This window comes from Anabas testudineus, chromosome 4 (assembly GCF_900324465.2).
Source record: "Anabas testudineus chromosome 4, fAnaTes1.2, whole genome shotgun sequence".
Taxonomy (NCBI): Eukaryota; Metazoa; Chordata; class Actinopteri; order Anabantiformes; family Anabantidae; genus Anabas; species Anabas testudineus.
In genome coordinates this window covers 20,322,308-20,343,326 of record NC_046613.1, presented here as the reverse complement: position 1 = coordinate 20,343,326, position 21,019 = coordinate 20,322,308, and the positions used below count along the sequence as shown (strand labels likewise).

General features: G+C 40.1%; 1 protein-coding gene across 2 annotated transcripts; it reads right to left on the bottom strand.

The window, feature by feature from the left end:
* Nucleotides 1-1,960: 1,960 nt before the first annotated feature.
* Nucleotides 1,961-14,733, bottom strand: LOC113152926 (transmembrane protein 125). Of its 2 annotated transcripts, XM_026346455.1 has the most exons (3): nucleotides 14,493-14,733; nucleotides 9,573-10,324; nucleotides 1,961-5,311 (listed from the first exon to the last, which is right to left on the bottom strand). In XM_026346455.1, exon 3 carries the CDS (start codon nucleotides 4,882-4,884, stop codon nucleotides 4,186-4,188), a length of 699 nt encoding a protein of 232 aa, XP_026202240.1. In that variant the 5' UTR covers nucleotides 4,885-5,311; nucleotides 9,573-10,324; nucleotides 14,493-14,733; the 3' UTR covers nucleotides 1,961-4,185. The 2 variants fall into 2 exon arrangements, with proteins under 2 accessions (XP_026202240.1, XP_026202239.1); XM_026346454.1 differs by lacking the exon at nucleotides 9,573-10,324.
* Nucleotides 14,734-21,019: the final 6,286 nt, after the last annotated feature.

Below are 21,019 nucleotides of genomic sequence, written 5' to 3'. Positions count from 1 at the left end.
TTTTGGAGGATGATTTTTTTACATGTAAGAATAATGTGCTTTTAATATATTTAAACACAAAGCTGTCAAATTAATAGTTTGACATTTTGGAAACATGCTTATTCGCGGTTTTGCAGAGTGTTAGGTCGGAAGATGGATACCCCTATCACACCTGTGCTTTAAATATGATGCCAGAGGAAGCAGCTTGTTCGCATAGCTTAGCATAAAAAATGGGGAACCAGCTAGCCAGGTAAGAAAATACCAGCAGCAGCAAATCTAAAGCTCACACATTAACACAGAGCAGTGACAAAATGTGTTTTCACTCACCTTGATGGTAAGATAGGACACTGAAATAATATTTTCCTGCCGTCAAAATCACTTCAACCATAATGCCAATTGAGTTATATATACAATAGCAATAGCTTCGATAAATGATCATACCTTTATGGGTCAGGTCACTTTAAAAATATGAGTTAATATGAAAGTTTTTGAATTTATAAAGCTATAACTGAACTCTGACACAGCACATGGAAGCACATAAAGTAAGTTCAAATCTATCAAGTACACAATAATAGTGGTAGAAATAGACTTGCACACTTGTACTATAAATATGCTGTCAGTTTATCTGTCTATCTATCTATCTATATATATCTATATATATATATATATATATATATATATATATACACTTTTTATTTGGACTATAGCAGAACACATTTTGTCTGGTTTATGTTCTTTGTTTTGTCGTATTGTTCTGTCTTGGGTTGATAGAAAACCTCTGAATCCTCTCCTCCCACACAGTCCTCTCTCTCCCCTCAGTATCAGACCTGCCTGCCGTCCCTTTGCTCACCTTTTTTGCTGTCATGCATGGATACACAACCTGCCATTGGTACTGTATACTGTAGGTCAAATGAAAGATTCATGTAAGTAAGGATTACAGGATTTGCTGTATGTGTTTTAAAAATGCATTGTGGGCCTTTTTTCTGTGTGTGTGTGTGTGTGTGTGTGTGTGTGTGTGTGTGTGTTAGAGAGAGAGAGTGGTGCTAGTCTATACCAGCCCCTACAGATCGCTGCCTTGTGCATTGTGCCTTCAGTTTGCTGCCCAACAATGGTTAACTGTGTAACCCCTTTTGTCTGTGTGCAGATAGATAAAGAGGGATGACTGACAAACACGCATAAAAACACAATTGAGGACCTTTCGTTCTCCTCTGTAAGGTGATGTAGGGAAGGACTCTCAGAGGCTCTGGAAACATTTCACAAACATGAATGACCTCCATTTGCCACTCAGCAGTTTTTTTTTTTTATCTTAATAGTGTCTGATCAGAATAGGAGCTTGTTGTGCCTCAGTAAAGGTGAATGTTTTAACACCTCTGCAAGCAAAGTGATTTAACAAGAAGCAGCAGCGTCAGCAGCAAACTATGGAAAAATCTAATTCAGTGAAATATGATGAAGCATCTAGACAATGTAGTTCAAACTTTTGCAAGTGCGAAATTCTACTGTATGACTGGTCATGTTTTAATGTCACTGATTCTTTCCCAACAGTTCTTTCTCTTCCTTTGCTTCATAAGAAATGATAATGAGTCTGAGCCAAAAATAAATCTGATAAATCAAGTAAATCAAAGTGCCAGAACTACAGTTGTCACTTCCAATCACAGGACCATGCTCGAATTATGGACTCGCTTCATTCCTAAATAAAAGAGATGTAGAAAAATCTAAATAAAGTCAGCTTGGATTTAAAATAAACTATTGTTAACATATCAATATTACAAATTAGGTTTTTGTTTCAGATTTTCCTGAAGCCATTGCATAAAAAAATCTGAGTTTCTTGAGTATGTTGCATTTTGTAAAAAAAAAGAAACATGAAGCCATCTAATTTTTAAAAAACCATCTATCCTTCATTTAGCACTCTTGATAGCATGCTTAAAGCTGCATTATTTTTAGCCAGTAAGGAGCAGTAAAGCAAGTTGACAGACATGCAGTATTATCACTTATCACTGTGCATTATCATTGTTTGGCTAATTTATTAATTCACAAACACAGCACTTGCTGAAATTTATTAAGAATTGTGTATTTTGAGTCATCACAACATAATAAAGAGACCCCTGTTAACAGACAACTGTATCAGAAATGGTACATAATGGTACGCATGTGTCGGCCACAGTTCACGGACATCACTCACTCATGAGACGCGCATAAAAAAAGGAAGAGAGCCCCATACTGTGTGAGTGTTTGACAATCTGCGCTGCATAGTAGCTGGTGAGCTTGCTATCTTACTTGCTGGCTGGCTTGTGCTTTTTAACTTTACACAAGGTCTTGTTTAGTAATCTATGCTTTTTGAAAATGCAATCAACTAGAAGAAATAGTTTGGGAAATATAGTTCTTGCTTTCAGTATGTGTGAGCGTCTGTCTTTGAAATATTTCAACAGCCAGAACGAGCTCTTGGCCGCCAGTAAAACTGGTTCCAGAGTGGTACTAATTCTTTTTCTGGAACGATATGATGACACCTCACCCATGAAAACCAACCTGGTTCTTGGAAGTTATGCAAGTTGAACCAACCATAACCAGCACTAGCACCTAGAGTGTGCTGTCTTGGTAAAATGGGTCGAAATAACATATATATTATTAACATATACTGTATGCTGTATATAGGTTGCTTTCCATTGAATTCAAGCCCAGTAGATATTTATTACGTCTTCTGGTCTGATTTGGTACCCAGCTACTCCTGAGGGAAAAAATTGGATCACTAGTAAGCTGCTAGCTGGTGTAAGTTGCCTGTTTGTGATGGGTGGGTGGTATACAGTAGGGATTATTAGAGCTTTGTTGTCTGCCAGCAGGGATTGATGAGAACTGTGAAAAAAAAGTGGAGCTGACAAGTTGTGTGTGATGATCACAACTGATGATTCTCTGATTGATCGTTTCATACAGTTGATTCAGAGTTAATATCAAAAAATACTGAATAAAGCAAGTAAACGGAAAACAAGGTGCTGCAATATTATATAAATTAAACAACACTGATTTCATTCACCAAAAAATATTGATACATTCTAAAGTGCTGCGATATCATTTCACCAACAATCATATTGTCTTGTATCATGTTTTGATCATCTGTCATCACAATTACTGCATGAATTATGAGATAATGGCAAGATGTTATTAAAATGAGGAAGGAAATTAGATAAAGTCATTCCAATTAGACAGTTTAGCCTCGCCAAGCATTTTACCCACAGTCAAATTCATCAGCTGAATATTTTCACAACTTCATGTGAACGTGAACAACGGGATGGTGGTAAATGAATCATGAAGACATTTAAAAAACATTTGTTCTTTAAAAAATATTTGTTATCCCCATAGTATCACTTATTCTGTAATTGCAATTCACATGTCTGCCATTCAGTGAGAGCACTTATTGATGACATTTTACAATCATTGAACAGGAAGTGGTCACACGTGCGGTCGAGCACTTTGAGAAGATTCATCTTTACAACAGTCACATTGTCTTGAACATGCAGTACTCTTCTTCTTCTCCTTTAACCACAACCATGATAGATGTTTACCTTTTCACCTATGTAGTCTTACGCTTCTTTTTGTTTAAATGTCATGTGCGGACAAAAGCTTCATTTGAATCAAATGAGATCTTTGTTCATTTCATATCCTTTAAATGAGTGTATGTCAGCTAAAAATTGTGCTTTCTGTTTGATTGAATCCCCCGAAATACCAAATGAACATTTCTTGTTTTGTTTTCTGTTGTGCTGGTGACCTGCATACAAACACTGTCTATGCAGTGCTGCCACAGGTACCAGTACCTTTGGCATTTAGTCCGATGTAAATGGTGCAAGATTTACAGTGTGTTGTTGAATTTAACACCAATCACATGCAAATGACATGCCACAGCGTCTGGTTTTGTACCAGGTCACAAGTAGAAAAAACCTGAATTGGGACAATTTCAGCTGTGAGCTTTGCCACGTAGTAATCAGTTGAGTCTATTCATCCTTACTCTGTGAGTGATCGTTCACCAAGCAGTTATTATACATTTGATCTCATTTGGTCTCAAACACACTCTATTCAGCTGCTGACAAAGCTGAAGCATGTAACGGATGAATCTTGATTTGATGAGATTTCTCCAAATGTGTGTTCTAATTTAGCCAAAGCTAAATGTTCGGACATGAGGAGCAAGTGTCCAGAATACACAGCTGATGTGGCTGCATCTCATATGAGGTTAGCCAGACTGGAGGTAGTCTCTCGGCGACCTTGGCGGTCCATGTGTCCCGAAACAGTGAAAATATTTAAAACCCGGTCCACCAACCTTCGTCCATGCCTTGTCCTCTCAAGCAGGATCACCACGACAGAGTATATTCCAACACCCACAACTGCGGCCCCCCCTCCAGCCACCAGGACCACTCCAGAGATGTACATGTCATTAAGGGCTTGGCCAGGCTTTGGCATGTGGTTAACCAGGGCCAGATGTAGTAGAACTGCTCCACAAATCAATAGTGACAGCCCGGTAATCAAAACCACAAGTAGGTCAGATAAGCCGCCGCTTTTTAACATGTCAATTCGCTGTCGGCTTCGAACGCAATTCATGTCCTGCACAGCAGAGCTCAGCAGTTGTTTAAGCAAGACCCCCAGGGCTAGCAAGCACAGGGCTGTACCTGCACCCAACCGCCATTCACTTGAGACGCTGGTGGTGGTGGAGAGAAGTCCAACTCCCCCTAATCCACAGCCCAGGATGAGAAGGACGGCCACGCAGTAGCAGAGCAAGGACTTCCCCGGATCTCTGAACCACCACAGCTCCACTTGCTCCTCCAGAATGCTGTGTTGAATTTGAGCTGGGTCTGCTGGTCCATTTAGCCCCAACTCAGGGCCTCTGGGACCCCTCAGGGGGGGAAAGCTGTCCAGTTCAGGCATCCTGATGCCACTCCCAGCCTGCTAAATAGCGACGCCACCACCACAGAGAAACAGAATGCACGTAAGAATCTTTGACTCCTTATTTCATTTACCTAAGGCCAGAGTAGTCCAGAAGTGTTGTCGAGAGTTGTTTTGTATCTTATTCTAAATATCTGAAATTTGAAGAGAGTTGGTGGCAAATCTACAGATGAACTTAAAGTAATGCATTAAATGAAACTCAGTGTATTGTTGTTTTCTCTGACTTGATCTATGTACAAGGGTTCCAGTCAGTTCAGGTCTCCTGCGTCCGTTTGAATGAAAATCCTTGCAGCTCACACTGACTGGATGCAAAGATAATCCAAATCGTCCTTGCTGAATCAACATCCAATCAAAGAATTTAAACATTCACAGGATTGCTAATTTGGCTTTGCAGAGTGGCAGCAGTCACCTGGAAGAGAAGACACATGTAGATGTAATGAGGTTCGAAAAGCTGCAATGCAACAAAGTTCAGACTTACTGGTCTATTTGTTCACAGGTGCCTTTGATGACACTGATGATACATGTAGCTGGGGACTTTAACTTTGCTAGTTCATCAGAAATATGTCAGAGGTAGGTTGTGTGCTCCACACATATTTAGTTTTAGTTTATATTAGCATGTTCTTGTAGAAACATGACGTTATTGTGACATATTGTGATGCTACTGCTAAGAAGATGTGATGCATTGCATGTTGCCTCCTGTCAATCCAAGACAACACTGAGCAGAGTGAAGAGGATGCAGACAACAGTCTCACTTACATCTAGTTAGACACTGACTTCATCTTTGAACTTTATTTTGACAGTTCTTGGCTCTCTGAACAAGGAATTCAATCTTAATGTCTGTTTGTCTGAGTGATCTGACATGTACAAGCTCAGTTAAAGAGAGACTTTACATCAGTTAAAAGCACTTTTTTGGTTACTTCCTGTGCTCACTTAAGTGATGTTGTATTCCACCAACAAGGTTTTTCAGCAGACCCTGTCATCTTTTAGATGCTTACTGCTAGTTTACTGCTGCTTGCGACCACACTTATCATTGCTGCTGGATGTGAAGAGTCTGTTAAGACGCAACTAAAAGGTCAGGGAAACAGAACTATGAAGTTACTCTTCAAACTCTAAGATGGTGTCTTTGCAGTACGTGCCGGATGAAAATCCATCAAATTGAGCATGCACGCACAGTTTGCACTCGCTGTTTTGACTATGTAGAAAGAAAAAAATCTGTGCTGACACCGGCAACCTTTTCTATCTCTCATTATCACTATGCTAATGAGTTGCCACTACAGAGGCGGCTGGATAAAACAAGCATTAACTGCTGATAGAATAAACAATGCCCATCCACACATGCACACACACACACACTCACATCAAAAAGCCAATGCACAAATGTAAATGTTCTTTCTCTCATTTTCCAAACACACCCACACTAACTCACTTGATGGATTCTCTCGTTTGAACTCTCCAGTACCTTGACTGCAACTAATCTTTTTTCCTCCCTTGTATGTGTGAATCATCTATACTGTACTGTTGTATATTTTAACACATACCAGGTAAAAGCTTATTATTTCTGCTGCACCCAATTCCCTCTTGTCTCTTTCTTCAGTATTTGCCTTAACTCAGCACATTGATTCTCATTTCTGTAGTTTGCAACATCATCACATCCCCATAATACAATCATGTAAACATACACAGCACACACACGTACACACACAAACAAACATCCTCAAGGTTATGGCTGTTGACAGCTTGTCTTTAAACCTGTCAGTGGCTTTATTTCTATCAAAGTCAGCAGTGCACGGTACATGCCCACGCGACCCAACACAAGCTGACAGGTGTTGCAGCCTGTCATCAGCCAGTGATTTTGCTAACACAAACACTGCTCTGCAAAATAAAACATATGTCAGTCCGAGCAAGCATAACATGATCTTGTATTCTTGATATATAGATTTTTTTTTTTTAATTTGTGGCACTTTTATTAACCATTTAAAATTCAGTAAAAGAGGTTTCAATTAGATTTTTCCCATCTGTTTAGAGCAGACTATGAACCTAATGCAAGATCGCGTTTCTTATTAGAGCGGAGAAGTATTGACTTGTACTAGAGCAGAAGAGCAACACCGTGACACTGGGAGATATGAGGTGCTTACACAAGGTGTGAAATGAAGAGTGAGGTAATTACAGCAGAGCAGGAGGAGTGTTTATTGGCAACATGCTGTTCCGGAAGCTTTTCATATCCTGTATCTGATGGATGATTTTGTGTCTGTGCTTGTGTGCTTTGCACAAGTGAACAGGTGAAAATGCGAAAACCCAAATTTTTTGGCATGTTTATTTACTTATGTGGTTGTGTATGTTTTACACGGAATGAGAGACGAACCGTGTGTGTTTGTGCAAGCGTGTATTTGTTGAGTCACTAATTAATCCCTGCTGGTTTGAGCTCAGTGTCACTGACAGGTAGCACCACAGAAATAGCACAGTAATTGAGGTGCATATCTGTGTGTGTGTGTGTGTGTGTGTCTGAAACTGAGGTGCCAAAGGTGTTAAGGTGACAAAACAATATGTGTGTGGTACTTTTTTCTTATTACGCTTTTGAAAACATCACCTTCCTTCATACAAGCTTATGAAGGATCATTTCCTATTCACTGTAGCTCGCAGTAAAGTGAGGCAGGAAAACAACTGGGTGAAAGAGTGAGAGGCGATGGCACGCAACAGAGATCATAAGATTAAATCGAACCCTTAATGGCGTGAGTATATCTTACTCCATGTTGTTTTTCCTCTCTGATCCCCATGGACACAAACACACAGAGAGAGCTGCTGGACTGTGTCTTGCTCTCCTCTTTTATCACTTATATGACCTCTAGACTCTGTCATATCAGCTGTGTCATATTGGCCTCATAAATATCTTTACAAAAGCACTGACTTACTGCTTCACTCTCCACTGGGCTCCTTTTAAGTAATAGAGGTGCAGGGGCACAAACAATTTTCACAACTCCACACAACATCACGCCACTCAGCTTCAGCTCCAAGGACCACAGTTTATCTGGAACCAAAGTGGTTAAAGGTGCCTCTACACTGGGTGATTTTGGACTCTCTTGGTTGATGCCTTACAATTATGAGAGATATCTAATAAAATCTTCTGCTGTCAATGTAAAATGGCATCTTATACTGTGAGATAGTTGATTTGGAGCTTAAGCAAACAAATTCAGACACTTTAGGACCAAATTCTCATAATATGACTGCTGCAACAACCCATGTCAACAAATCCACCAAGTTAGTATACGACTCAAACTGGTTAAGAACATAGCGAACACTGATCTTAACAAAGATAAATATATATAAAAATATATAAATATGTTTATGGGATGTGTAGAGCAGGTGGATGACATGAACCTACGAAGTGCCATTTGCATTCATAATTCATGCACAACACAGTCTGACTTGCCTCAATTTGATACCAAGGTCTGATACTGATTACAACCAAGATTTTATTAGCCTCAGTCCACGTATGTGATCATTGTTTTCGGAAAACACATTTAATCAGGGAGGAAACATTTCAGCCCTTAACACCTGTGTCCTAAAAACTTCCAGCACTTTATGTCTAACAATGAATCTTCACACCATAGCTGTGAATTTTCACACTACTCCTGCAATACATTGCATATTCATAATATATGGATCCTCAGGTGTGTCACTGCACGTGACTGTAAAAAGCTGAATTGCTGTTTTCCTGTCAAAACTTAGGCTACTCATTAAAATAGTAGCCTAAGTTTTAATGAGTATCATATTTCACCATATAAAGGATGTCTATAGAGAGCTTCTAATGGAAACAGATACTATAACTGAAGAACATCTTACACTACATAGGTTTCTTTTAAGTGACAGGCATAGTAAGTGTGTCCTGGGCGCTCAGCTGTGCACTGAAAACTGAAATGACGGAAGAGACACTGAGACTAACAGTCCATACATTCTCTGTTATGTTAATATGGTAGGAGTAAGGATAAAAAAATCTAGAAACTGAGCATTTTCTCTGTCTTCCCTCTCTGTGTGTCTGCTTTGTCAATGTTTTCAGCCTTCAAGGTCACCAGAGGAGCTGTGCTTTGGAGTAAAAGACACTGCACTCCAATTACCTGGGACTGGGTCATCTCCCATTCTTATGTTGGCCCGCTGAATTAATTTCACCAGCCATTAGTCTCTCATTTTAATTGTTGGTGCGAGTAGAGTTGCAGTTGATGTGAAAACTACAGAAACTCAGACGGGATTTTCTGTCAGAAAAGTTAAACTGCAAATGCTCCAGCACAGGACGTTGGATGAGTTAGCAGAGGGTACAATGCAGCTTAGACAAAGGCACGCACTGTCAGGGAAAAGCAACCTCTGCTTCATTCAGGTGGGAATCATGTTAAACAACTTTACTGTAACCTGTGTTTTGATTTGCATTTTAAAAAGGGAACATTTTAGCAATGCAATTTCAGCATTTATTACTTTACTCCGGATCGTATGTGCCAGAGGGGAAATAAAGTATGGGTCTCCGACTGAAACTTAACGTGTGGTGTTCAGTAAAACGTTAGAAACACCTCAGACTGATGAGCAGGGTTTCCTACAGCATTTTCAGGTCCACCTTCTTGTGATTTTCTGTTTCTTTCAAATGATGTTATTATGCTATATTTAAAATTTTGTCATGTTCGCACCTTCTCTCCACGGAACAAGATATCTCCGCTGAATAATCAAAGCAAAAATGTGTCAGGCACAATTTAGAGGAAAAAAAATGAAGTCCTTCTGGTCCTGCTGCTGAGTTCCTGCTGTGTGCCTTTTTATCCAAGCGCCTCGGGTGGGGCTGAAGGGGAGTCCACGGGAGGCTGGGCGAGTGTTGCTGTGGTGACAAAGCAATACTTTCCTTACTCAACTTCCTGTCTTCCCCCACGTACACACACGCCCTCTCTTCTAGTCAGGCGTTGATTCTCTTGGCGTCCCCACGGGCAAGGAGAGGGGTCAGGGTTGGCTCCATCTGTCTATATGATGGGCACCGGTGCCAAGCGCCATGGGGGCTGGAGGGAGAGGAAAGAATGCTTGTGTGGAGTGGGAGGGTAACGGATGTTTCTGAGCTGTCATCTGGGACTCTGAATGGGGCGCAGGCTGAGGCCGAGAGGGAAGGGACTGAGAGAGTGGGATAGGGATAAGGGGGTTACGTTAGAGGGGAAGTCTCAGAGCTAGGGATAGTGCTGAGCCGTCACTGTTGTTCTCAAGGTTGCAAATGTCAATGGCAAAGAGAAATTACGCTGAATCTGTCTTTATGCAGACAGGCTGGATCTTTCTTTCTTGTCTACAATCACAATGGACTGCTGAGACACCCAGGGAGCTTCACTCTGTCCGGAAACAGTGAGGAGACAATGGCCAAGTCAGTGTCACTGTCCTCACTCTGTCAGGGATCAGGAGGGAAAACCTAAGACAGAAAGTGAGAAAAAACACCTAAACATCGGCTGTTTTCTGTCCTGCCAGTGAATAGCCATAGCCACTTTCCTTTAGCCACACTACATAGAAATGGCAGCATTAGTTTATCAGTCCATTGGTCCGTCTACAGTGAAACGAACCTACAATTATGGAATGGATTTCCATTACAGTTAGTGCAATCGTCCATGCCAGAGGATGAAACCCTAATTATTCCCGGACTTTTCCATGATTTTAAAGGGAATGTTAAAGTGAACATTCATTTACCGTAACCAGTATTACACATTTTTCTGAATAAAAATCTACAATAATGACATTCCTATCAGTGTAGTGAGCATGCTGTAGCAGATGCTGCACACTAGCTTGGCTGAGCACTCTCAGTGTTTACGGTCAGTGATATTTCCGAAGGCTTTAGACAGACCCCTCCCATTTCAATTCTTCCTCTCAGATGGTTTAATTCCACCCTTTCTGAGCGAGCTCATTTTTCAGCTTATGGCACAGCATCACCCCAACTGGCATGACCAGCCAAGACTTGCCCCCTGACACCTTATCCACCAACAAACACACACATACACACACACACTCATCTCCATCTGCTTTCCTTCCTTTGCTTCACTATCTCTCCTGCCCTACACACCTTACTTTCTACCTTGTACCTTGCTTCTCTCTTCCCCTCTATCTCACCACGACTGTTCCCTTATCTGGCTAACTTCTTATCTCTTTTGTCTGCTCTGGTGTTTTGGTGTTAGGGGGAAGTTGGAGGATTACCCGTATTTGTCCCTTGTAGCTCCAGGTAAAGGTTGCCTCAATCAAAGCTTCTGTGGCATTAATGCACACAAGCAAATATGTACACACAGCGTGCTGCATCTGTTTTCATGCTGTGGTGTTTATATTGTTTTCTCAGTGAGACTCTGCCGTCATTACCCCCTCATTGCCTCCTATATTTGCTCCCTGTCATTCCCAGCATTAAAAATCCACCAATTCATCAGCCTTCATCCCCGATGGCCCTGAGCATTGTCAGCCACCAACACAAACACACCTTAACAATATAGGCCCATATAATAAAACCATTTTCAGTCTGTTAATCTAATGTGGAATATGGAATCTTCTCCTTTTTTTAATAGAGCTTCCTCTTCTCAGTGGTGGCAGACATTGCTGTTGACAAAAATATAGCCCACCCCAGCGTGGTGTAGTTTAGCACTGGCTATGGACGCCATTCAGCTACTCTTCTCCAGCAGGAGCCAAATGGGGCTGTTAAATGCTGGGACCAATTCAAAATAGCTTGAATAGTTCTGCTTCCATTAAATACTCTCCATTACCAAACAAGAGGAAAGAAATGATGACTTTTTTTATTTTTTTTGGGGGGGGGAGTTGGATAGAAATGAACTGGATCATGTGCATAATGACTATGCTGGATGATAACCCCCCTCGCTCCCTGCGATGGCAGACTGACTTTTGATTTAAAAAAAGAAAAAAGGAAAAACTCCGGGCAGCTGGGTGCTTTCCTGTGTCATGCACAGCTGCAATATTAAAACGCTAATCAAATCAGCAATTCACATGCTGGTCTCCTTCTGCTTCACTCCTGACGTTGATGATCGGGAAGGGACTAGCTTTTCCTTTTTATGTTACAGTCTTTATTTTTTAAACCCTCCTCTTGTGAGTTTTTTTTTTTTTTTTTTTTTGGCATATTCCAAGTTTTGGTATATGCTGTCTAGTCATAATGATGGTGATGGATGAGATGTCTGGCTGTCTGTCTTGTTTGTTGACTACCTCAAGTGACATCTCCACACTGCGGCAGCACCTTGTGTTTGTGTATGTTTTGGTATTTTTAGCCGCTTGGATTGCTATGAAAGTTTGAACAGAAACTTCCTGTAAATGTGTGTAGCTGTCGAGCTACAGTCACTCGTGTTCCCTGAAGCTTATTGACTTTTGAGTGTTCAGTTTTTTCCCCTAGTATCACCACTGATATTCGAGGGTTAAAGAAAATGTTCTGATACCTTGATGCATTTGCCATTAAATTTAGTAGACATTAATACTCCTATTAGAATGAATGTAATAATTTTACTGACCTTTTTTTAGCTGCAATTGGACAAAATAGTTTCTACTTTCTGTCTCTAAATTCTGTGACCAGCTGGTTAGATCAGTTTACCACAGTGACTGGAAACGGGGGGAAACAGCACTTTACATTATGTCTTGTTTGTTTAATTTTTATACAAATTGAGGTGTAAAAACAACAATTTGCCATTTTGCACAGGGTTATGAGCCAGACTATACTCTAGACCTGTAACTTCCTGGTTGCCTAGCAACTGGTCCTGGTTAAGAAAGAGTCTGGCCAAATACCTGCAAAACTAATGATTATCCCATCAGCTTCAGCTGTACATTGTGTTTAGTCCTAATTAGCAAATACTGGCCTGCTCACAAGCCGAACTAAGTTTGTGGATGCAGAACACAGCACGATGACATTGTCATTGTGAGCATGTAAGCCTGCCAAAGTTAGCATTGTAATGGGTATCGTAGCCTTGTATTAGACATTTCTGCGCAATAGTTTAAAGTTAGGGTGAACATTTTGAGATATTTAACACACAAACCTACGCAAACACCAGCTATATTGAACTGATCATGTTTATTGGTGAATGTGTAACATTCCCAGGGACAGCGATAGACATAGTGAGTACAGCTACTGTACACACACTACATACCTGAATCTGTGTATCTGCTGACTGTGAAACAAAAAATGCCTCACGGGGATATTTAAGATTCTACTCTGTACTCCACAGACAGACAAACACATACGCTCCTCACCTATACACAGCTCTCATATAACTCCTCCACTTTACACAGTCATCCACAGATTCAATCACTGACTCACTTTGTTTTTCTCCTGTTCTTTCATCGAGCTCTGTGCGTTGACTCGAGGCTCTTTTCTAATGAGGCCTATCACATGTTGTTTTCAGCCTGAGTTGTTTTAAAGCGTTAGACCTCATGTTAAAAGTGTTTTTTGTGTAGTGGGAGCGACAGCATATAAACTACCTTGGATGCACCATTACGGGTCGGTCTTTGGTCCCTAACACCACTAATACAACAGATCTGTTGGAGCGAGGTGGCACATGGGGTCATGCCTGGACAGTTTATAGGTGAATCTGTTGCAATCACAGTAACTTAAATACAGCATCAACCACATTTCCCCTCTATGTGGTTTATCGATTTTCCACAATGCAGCAAAACCGACCTCTGTCTCTTTGACAGAAACCCTATGAATTGTTAATCTCCAGAGCATCGGAGGCCTTTACTGTTACAGTGTGTGGTACATTTAAATGTAGGTAATCCAGCTGGTACAAAGGTTAGGGTGTGATTCTGTGTTTTACTTCCTTGTTTTTAATGAAAACAAAATACGTAACTCACTCTTTCGGGACAGCCCTGAACACATAAACATTATATTGGTGCTGCTGGGAAAAAGGTGGCACCATAATGCAGATTCCTGTAACTTATGGAAAATGTTTCTCCTAGAAATAACAACTGAAGTAATTAGGAACAGATGTGTTTAGATAATGTTTCTGTATCTACTGTTTGCTAATGCATCACTTTGTATAGAGATAAGAACAGATAAGAGATTAAACTCTGTGCATAATAAACAGAATATGGCTTCAATGTATGAAAAGTCTGTTGTAGTTGAGCATTAGAGCAAATCCTGATGGACAACAAAGACTGCTTTTCATTTCAGCACGTTGGATGACTTTGAAAGTCATGGGAGGTACTGGGTTTAGAGGTAAAACAAAACAAACAAAAACAGCAAACTAATAATATCCTGCTACATGAACAGAGAACAGTGCCTGGTATAGAGTCGGATAAAAACCAAAGTCTGTCTTGGATGAAATACATTAAAACTCATATTCTGAACTGGATGTAATTAACAAAAATGAACATCTGGTCTGTAAAAAGTAGTATTGAATAATAGAAAGAAAATCTGTTTATGTGCATCAGAAAAGTTCAACACAAACAGTACGTTTATCAGTATTATTACTGTTATTTTATTTACTTATGTGCTTTAAAGTCGGTTGAGGGATAACTAAGTCTAAAATGAAAACTAAGATAAATAAAACTCCTAACTGATCGCTAAAAAAGTTGTCTTTCCAGTGTGGATCATGTTCATGAGCCTTTCTTACCTGTGCGCCCCAGCTGTTCCCGGTCTGCCTCCTTCTCCGCACGGTGCAGCTCCGTTCGTCTTTAATTCTCAGTCACAAGCGTCGGATGCTCCAACTGTGTCGTCTCAGCACTTCGTGCCTTCACCCTCTGTCGGATCAGAGTGTCCAGGGTCCGGAGCAAAGCGATGCGAGCTGCGGTAGGTGCTCCGCTTCCTCGCCTCGCTCATCTGTAGGCGACACCGTCTCTGCCTCTGCGCACCACACGGACTTTCCCCGTTTAATGCAGGTGTGGCCGCGCACGGCGGCGAGGGGACGCCGGTGGGTGGGGACAGAGAGCCGACCGCCGTGCCCGGGTCCCCCGTGGGGAACCGCAGCACATGACACCGGGTATGACGGCTCAAATGAATAAAAGCCACACTGTGAGTGTGATAACTCACCACGGGCTGAAGCCTGATCCGTTTTATGAGCAGAAGAGGTTTAACCAGTCCTGTGCCTACGGACAAAGAATATTATTTGTCTTGGAGCTGGTCACTATTGACCAAGTGGAATAAAACTAGTCATAAATGATTCCCAACAAGGTCATTGCATGTTGTGAACTTGTTTTTCACTTTGGACATTTTTTTTTTTTTTTTAGGTTGTCTCTTTTTATCATGTGACCTTCATGTAAGTGTAGTTGTTTACATCATCTGAGGAGTTAGGATTCATTTTCCTACATGTTTCATGTGTTCCAAATGTATTGAGCCGCCTGAGTTTTCAATGACTAAACTGGTTCATCTCATTTACACATGGTTTGTCTGGTACTGTCTGAAACTTAAAGCTGCCACCTTGAAAAAGAAGTTGTTAAACTCAGTTGACTTATGAATAAACAAATACAGACCTAAATATCAGTAAGTAGTAAACAAATAAATGCTCATTGTGATTTTCTGAAGCAGTCGATGCCATTTCTCTGACCAACAATACAAAACCAAAAGGTTTTATCTCATGAGAGATAAAAAAAAATTCAGTTCTTCACTGAGAAAGTCAGGTCACATTAGGTATATTTGTAAAAAAACAACTTTAATGAGTCAACAAAACAGTTGCTATTTCTCCATCTACTAATCAATTCAGCATGTGCAGCTTCCCGTTTGAGCCGGCTTCCTCCTCCATTACTGTTTTAGGTTCAATATTTTCATCCTCTTCAGGGCCACGATCCAAAATTAGATCAAGTGCTTCATTCACAGTTAGTCAGTTGCACATTGTCACGCTTCCACAGAATGGCATGTGCAGACAGAGAAGCCTTATTTATAGACCAAAGTTAGACGATCTGATCAGTGTGTTGGGGTGTGAGGGAGAATGGGAGAGCATGAAAATGAGCAGTGTGATCATAGGTAGATGCAAAAACTATGAAAACCAGTTTGTGGAGTCAATGTAAATAACTTCTTGTGCTGTAATTCATCAGTCAAAGCCTATTATTAATTATTTTTTGACAGACCCAGTGATGCACTGTAAATGTACATTTAAAATCATTCTCACCTTGTGGTCAAGAACCGTATATATCACCTGAAATATCTTTTAAATAATTATTGCATCTCACCTCTCTTCTTACAGTTGTTGGTCGAACAACATGTGTGAACTAGATCTTTTTAACTATATCCTGACTTTTGGTTTCTTGGTCGCTGTCTTCTCCACAGTAGTGTACGAACTTCATGTGGCTACTAGATGTCTGTTCTACGAAGAGCCGCTTCCTGCTCTGTTTGTGCTGAAAGGAATAGGTGTGTTATTTGACATTTCTGAGGCCTGTGAAGTGTCAGGCAAGCCGAGGTAAACATGAAATAAAATGAAATGTTCTGTTCCCAAAAACCTTTTCAAGTAGATGATCTCATGTTTTGCATCTACAGCTACTGGTACTTGATGATGCACTGCGGTGCTTTCAATCCAGCAAGCACACTCACTCAGGGAGGTAGAGGGGGTTGTAGTGGGGGGTGTCTGGGAATAACAAAGACGGTCTATCATTTGGTTACATTAGTAGCTGACTTTTTTTTTACAGTCATTTTTCTAGTTGCATTATGTGCCCCCCTGCTGAACTAAACCAAATATCAACAATGAATGAATTCAAATGGCCCCAAAGAGGGAAACTGAATCATCAGTGGGAAGGAAAATGTTACTGTAATGTATTCTCACAGCAGTATGTTTTATTCAAATTGAAATTAAAACTGCAAAAGGTCATGTTTTCAAAATGCTTCTCACACACTGACAGATCCCTGGTAAGATTACAGAGCACACCCACACACTCACACACACACACACACACACACTCATCATCGCTGTATTGATGAGAGCATGTTCCTTTCATGGTGCAAAGTCAAAGAAAGTCAAGTCTCGGTTATTCACACCTTTGACGGATAAGGGAATGCAAAGATCTTGCTTGTCCCTGTTGATTTACTTACAGAAAAACGGCCTCAAACTTCAAACACTTTCGGTCAAGTGTGGGAAGTGTTTATTTTGAACCGTAATCATTCACAGCCCTTTGAGGTCATGTACAGCCATCAAATGTTTAGATAAAAAATGAACACTGAAGCAAAACATGGACACGTTTTTAATTATTAAAACTAGGTCTTCTTCCTGTCGCCTACACAGAGCCTACGTGCCAAGAGGTTGACACTCTTTGAGGCTCAGTAACTTGTTTTTCATCATGTTCCTCTTCAAAGCCACCGTGTTTCTCTCCAGGTGCTCTCTGTGGCAAGAAAACTCCATCTGTGTTTATTATACCTCTAACTCGACCTGGGAGAAAGAGGAAATGTTCTCGTGAACAGATGTACAGCTTTTTGCTACAGTGGTAGAACTGTGTAAGAAAACACTTTTGGGGAAAATCACTTTTTCTCCTCATATGCTGAGAGATAAAGTTTATACACATCCTAAAGTCAAGTGCAGAGGAGAGAAAGTGGAAGATGACCTAGGACACGGGAAGCAGTTACTGATGCATGCAGGAATAAATAGAGTCACTTCAATAACTCTTCGATTTAAATGCATGAATGCACAGAAGGACAGATTCACACCCACACACCTGCACACACTTTGAGCCAGTGTGTGATACACACAATGAGATAGATTAGATAAATAGGTAGCCTCTCCCTTTAATGCTGCATGTCCTCTCATTTGATGCATTGGAGAATGCACTTATGCAAATGTAAAATTTTATTTTAATTGATTTGACTTTTAAAAAAGAGGGGGTGCAATCCTGCAGTACCTTTTGCTATGGAATAGTCTGACCTAAAGCCAAGAACAGAGAATTGACCAGGATATCTTATTTCAATGTCTACAACTCACAGAGATAGAAGGAGAAGTGTGCACACACACGAACACGCAGAGGAGAGGCTGATCAAGCAATGATCAGGCACCTGATCCTCGATCTATAAGGACCAGTGTCTCATTTCCATTTAAATTAAACATGGCCCAAGTTGGCGGGATGAAACACACTATCACTGATGATGAGGGGAGAAGAAACTTTTCTTTTCCAATAACAGCTGCAAAATGAGCTCTTTTTTTATTTAAAAAAATCAATAATAGTTTGTTTTTGCAGTTTCTAATGATCTGACATAATCTATAACAGACTTCTTGCAGAAGTGGCAAAGAAGAACAATTTTAAGATTGATTTAACTTATAATCAATTTTAGATATTTGCAATTTTATGATTACAAAAAACCTACTAGCTAAAGTTGATGACATAGCAAAAAACAAAGGATCAGATATGAATTATATTCACAGACATGTATAATAACATGGAACAAAACTATAAAGCCTTAGCACAGCATCATATTCCTTTATTCATTCATATGCTTTTTAATTCTAGCTCAGTAGTGTTTTCAAATCACGAACAAGAGCTAATTGAAATTAAATATTCACTCCATCTCTCTCCTGCTGTGCATCTGAACTCTGGTTGTGCTGTTGTACATCCTCCAGCTTTATTTTCCGACCAGATGGAAACTCTAATTCCTCTAGCGTGCTCCATATTCTTCATTAAAGCTGCCATACTGTATAGTCTACTGTACATTTTCAAGTTTGGTTATATTTACAGTTCTTGAAAGTGATCGAGCTTTGTTGTGCCATGAAAAAGAATAAATATCACAGCTCTTGTCTGATCCAGGTGATATGTTCAAATGAAACCCAATTGAAATGTAAGCTGTGGCGTTGAAATGGTTATAATTAGAGAGAGCCACAAACCAATCTGACAACAGAGCATGTGAACAGCAGCTGCTGCACTGGAAGCAAATCTTTATTCATGAATGGGCGGTGAATGTACCAACTCTCTCTCCACACACACAAACAGAAACAGACACGTAGCCTCTTTATATTCCGAAAGAAAGTCAAATTCATTTTGTCTTCCAATTACTTTTTAGATATCACTGATTGACCCTACACACTGCTCCCTGGCTCACAAAGGAAACCACAGACACGCATCCACCACAGACGGGTGTAGATTTCATGGTGGTACTGATGAATACAAACTTGTTCTTTCTAGTGTGGGTAACAGAGAATGTTAAGACAGACAGACAGTAGTGACTATTACAAAGCTTGTGATAAATGGGTGAAGTTTTGGGACAATGTTAATGAGCTGTGTCGAGCAGGGAGTCTGCACAACACGCCTGCATTGCTTAAAGAGGTTGATTAAATGGACTACTTGTTGCCAAAATCAATTTAAACCTTTTCATTTTTTTTTCTCTGTTCTCTTTTCACATTCTTCCTCTCAAGTCAGATATTCCTTTCACTTTACAACACGCTGTTTTAGACTCTTTTCTATTTGGTCACCTGTGTTCAGGTATTTTCACCGTTTTTCAGAATTTAGCTTGCAACGCTGAACAGATACAGAGGGAGCCGAATACAAAATAGTTTAAAATAAATCCATTATGAGCATTTACAGGAGGATCGGTCGTTTTGTTTGTGTGCTAAATTCAGTGTGATCACTCATGAACAAGACTGCAGCTCAGTCACCTTGCCCACTGTGTGATGTATGGGACTGTGGCTGACTGAGCACAAACAAGGAGAAAACTTTTTAGAGAATTCAGAAAGGAGCACTTGCAAATGTGATTGATGATGAGAAGATCCGATGAGATGCTGTGGTTCCTTTGAGTTGTATTACTCAGAAATGACGGCTTGTACCCAGAGCAACTTCATCTGACAGATCAGAGTTTAAAAAATATCACAGTAATTACCACGTGATTATTATTATATATTATATCAGGAATATTTGAAGTACAGCAAAAATGATTCTCACTGCAAAAAAAGAGCATGGTTCATACTTTTGAAATCATTACTGTAGAAGTCCAAGTCAGAAATGTAATGTTACAACTTCACTTTGTAATAAAAGGCTTTGCTTTCTCATTTAACTTTCCTTCAGACTGGATGCTTCTCTTCGGAGACCATCAGATATTTTGCTGCTCAGCCTTTGTCTTTTCAGTCTCCATGTTTCCTAAGTGTCCTTCTCCAGGCTGCTGAACTGTAGCATCCCCAAGCTCATGGCACTATGATTCAGACCTGGAAATGCAGCCAGTAACAACGTGTCCTATAAAAGTTATAGTGATTGAGGCTAAAATAATGTAAATGACTTTTAAAACTAAGCTGAAAATGACTAATTTTAACAATGATTTCAGTCACGACACATTTTCATGATCAGATAAGAAGCCTTATTATCACAGTCTTCTACATTTTCCAAATCAGGGTCACATGTCTAAAACAAAGCTATTTTGGGGGTTTTGGCGCCGTGTTGAGCAGCACTTACTGTGTCCGTGGTGAGAGATCTTCATTAGCATCACAGCTGGTGCTGCAGTCAGGCATTTACCTGGAACTTATAATTACAGATGTGAACTTTCTGCAAGTAGATTAACGTTCATTTGCACTTTCACATGCACATCTGAGCTGTTTAAGGGGCTCAAACACATCACATGACACAGCTGAGGATAATTGAAGAAAGTATAGTAAAGCTATTGTGAGTATTTGCTTTCGTTGTGTGGATTTCTTTCTCTTTCGTCGGTAGATTCAGTTTTCCCTTTTTGCCCAATGAGGAGGCATGTCCTTACATTAGCCTTTACCAGTATTCAGGCAAATTTATTTATCAGAATAGAAGTGAGCTCTTTATTTTATGCCAATTTGTCTGGTTGCTTGGCAGAAATATCTCTCATCATATGTATAATCATAGCAACTAGTCTTATTTCCCTGGCTCATGGATCAATGTAGAAAACAATTGCTTTCTTTACTAGTTTGGCATAAAACTGTAGATTCTCACTGAAAGGGATAACTTCCAAAGGGACTACCCTAACTCTATTAACACTATTGTGTATCTGTCACCAAACAACAAAGAAGTAAACACTCCATTATTGGCCAAGTCAAAAAAAAAAAAAAAAAAACTAGAGACACTGGAGACTTTATTTAGAGTTTAAACACTACGCCAGGATTTTCACAAGAGAAGTGGACAGGCAGCTCTAAATGGGACTGAGTAAATATACAGCTTAATTATCATAGTGTTGCTGTGCTGCATTGTATTGCAGTGTTGTCAATGGGTAAAATATATAAAA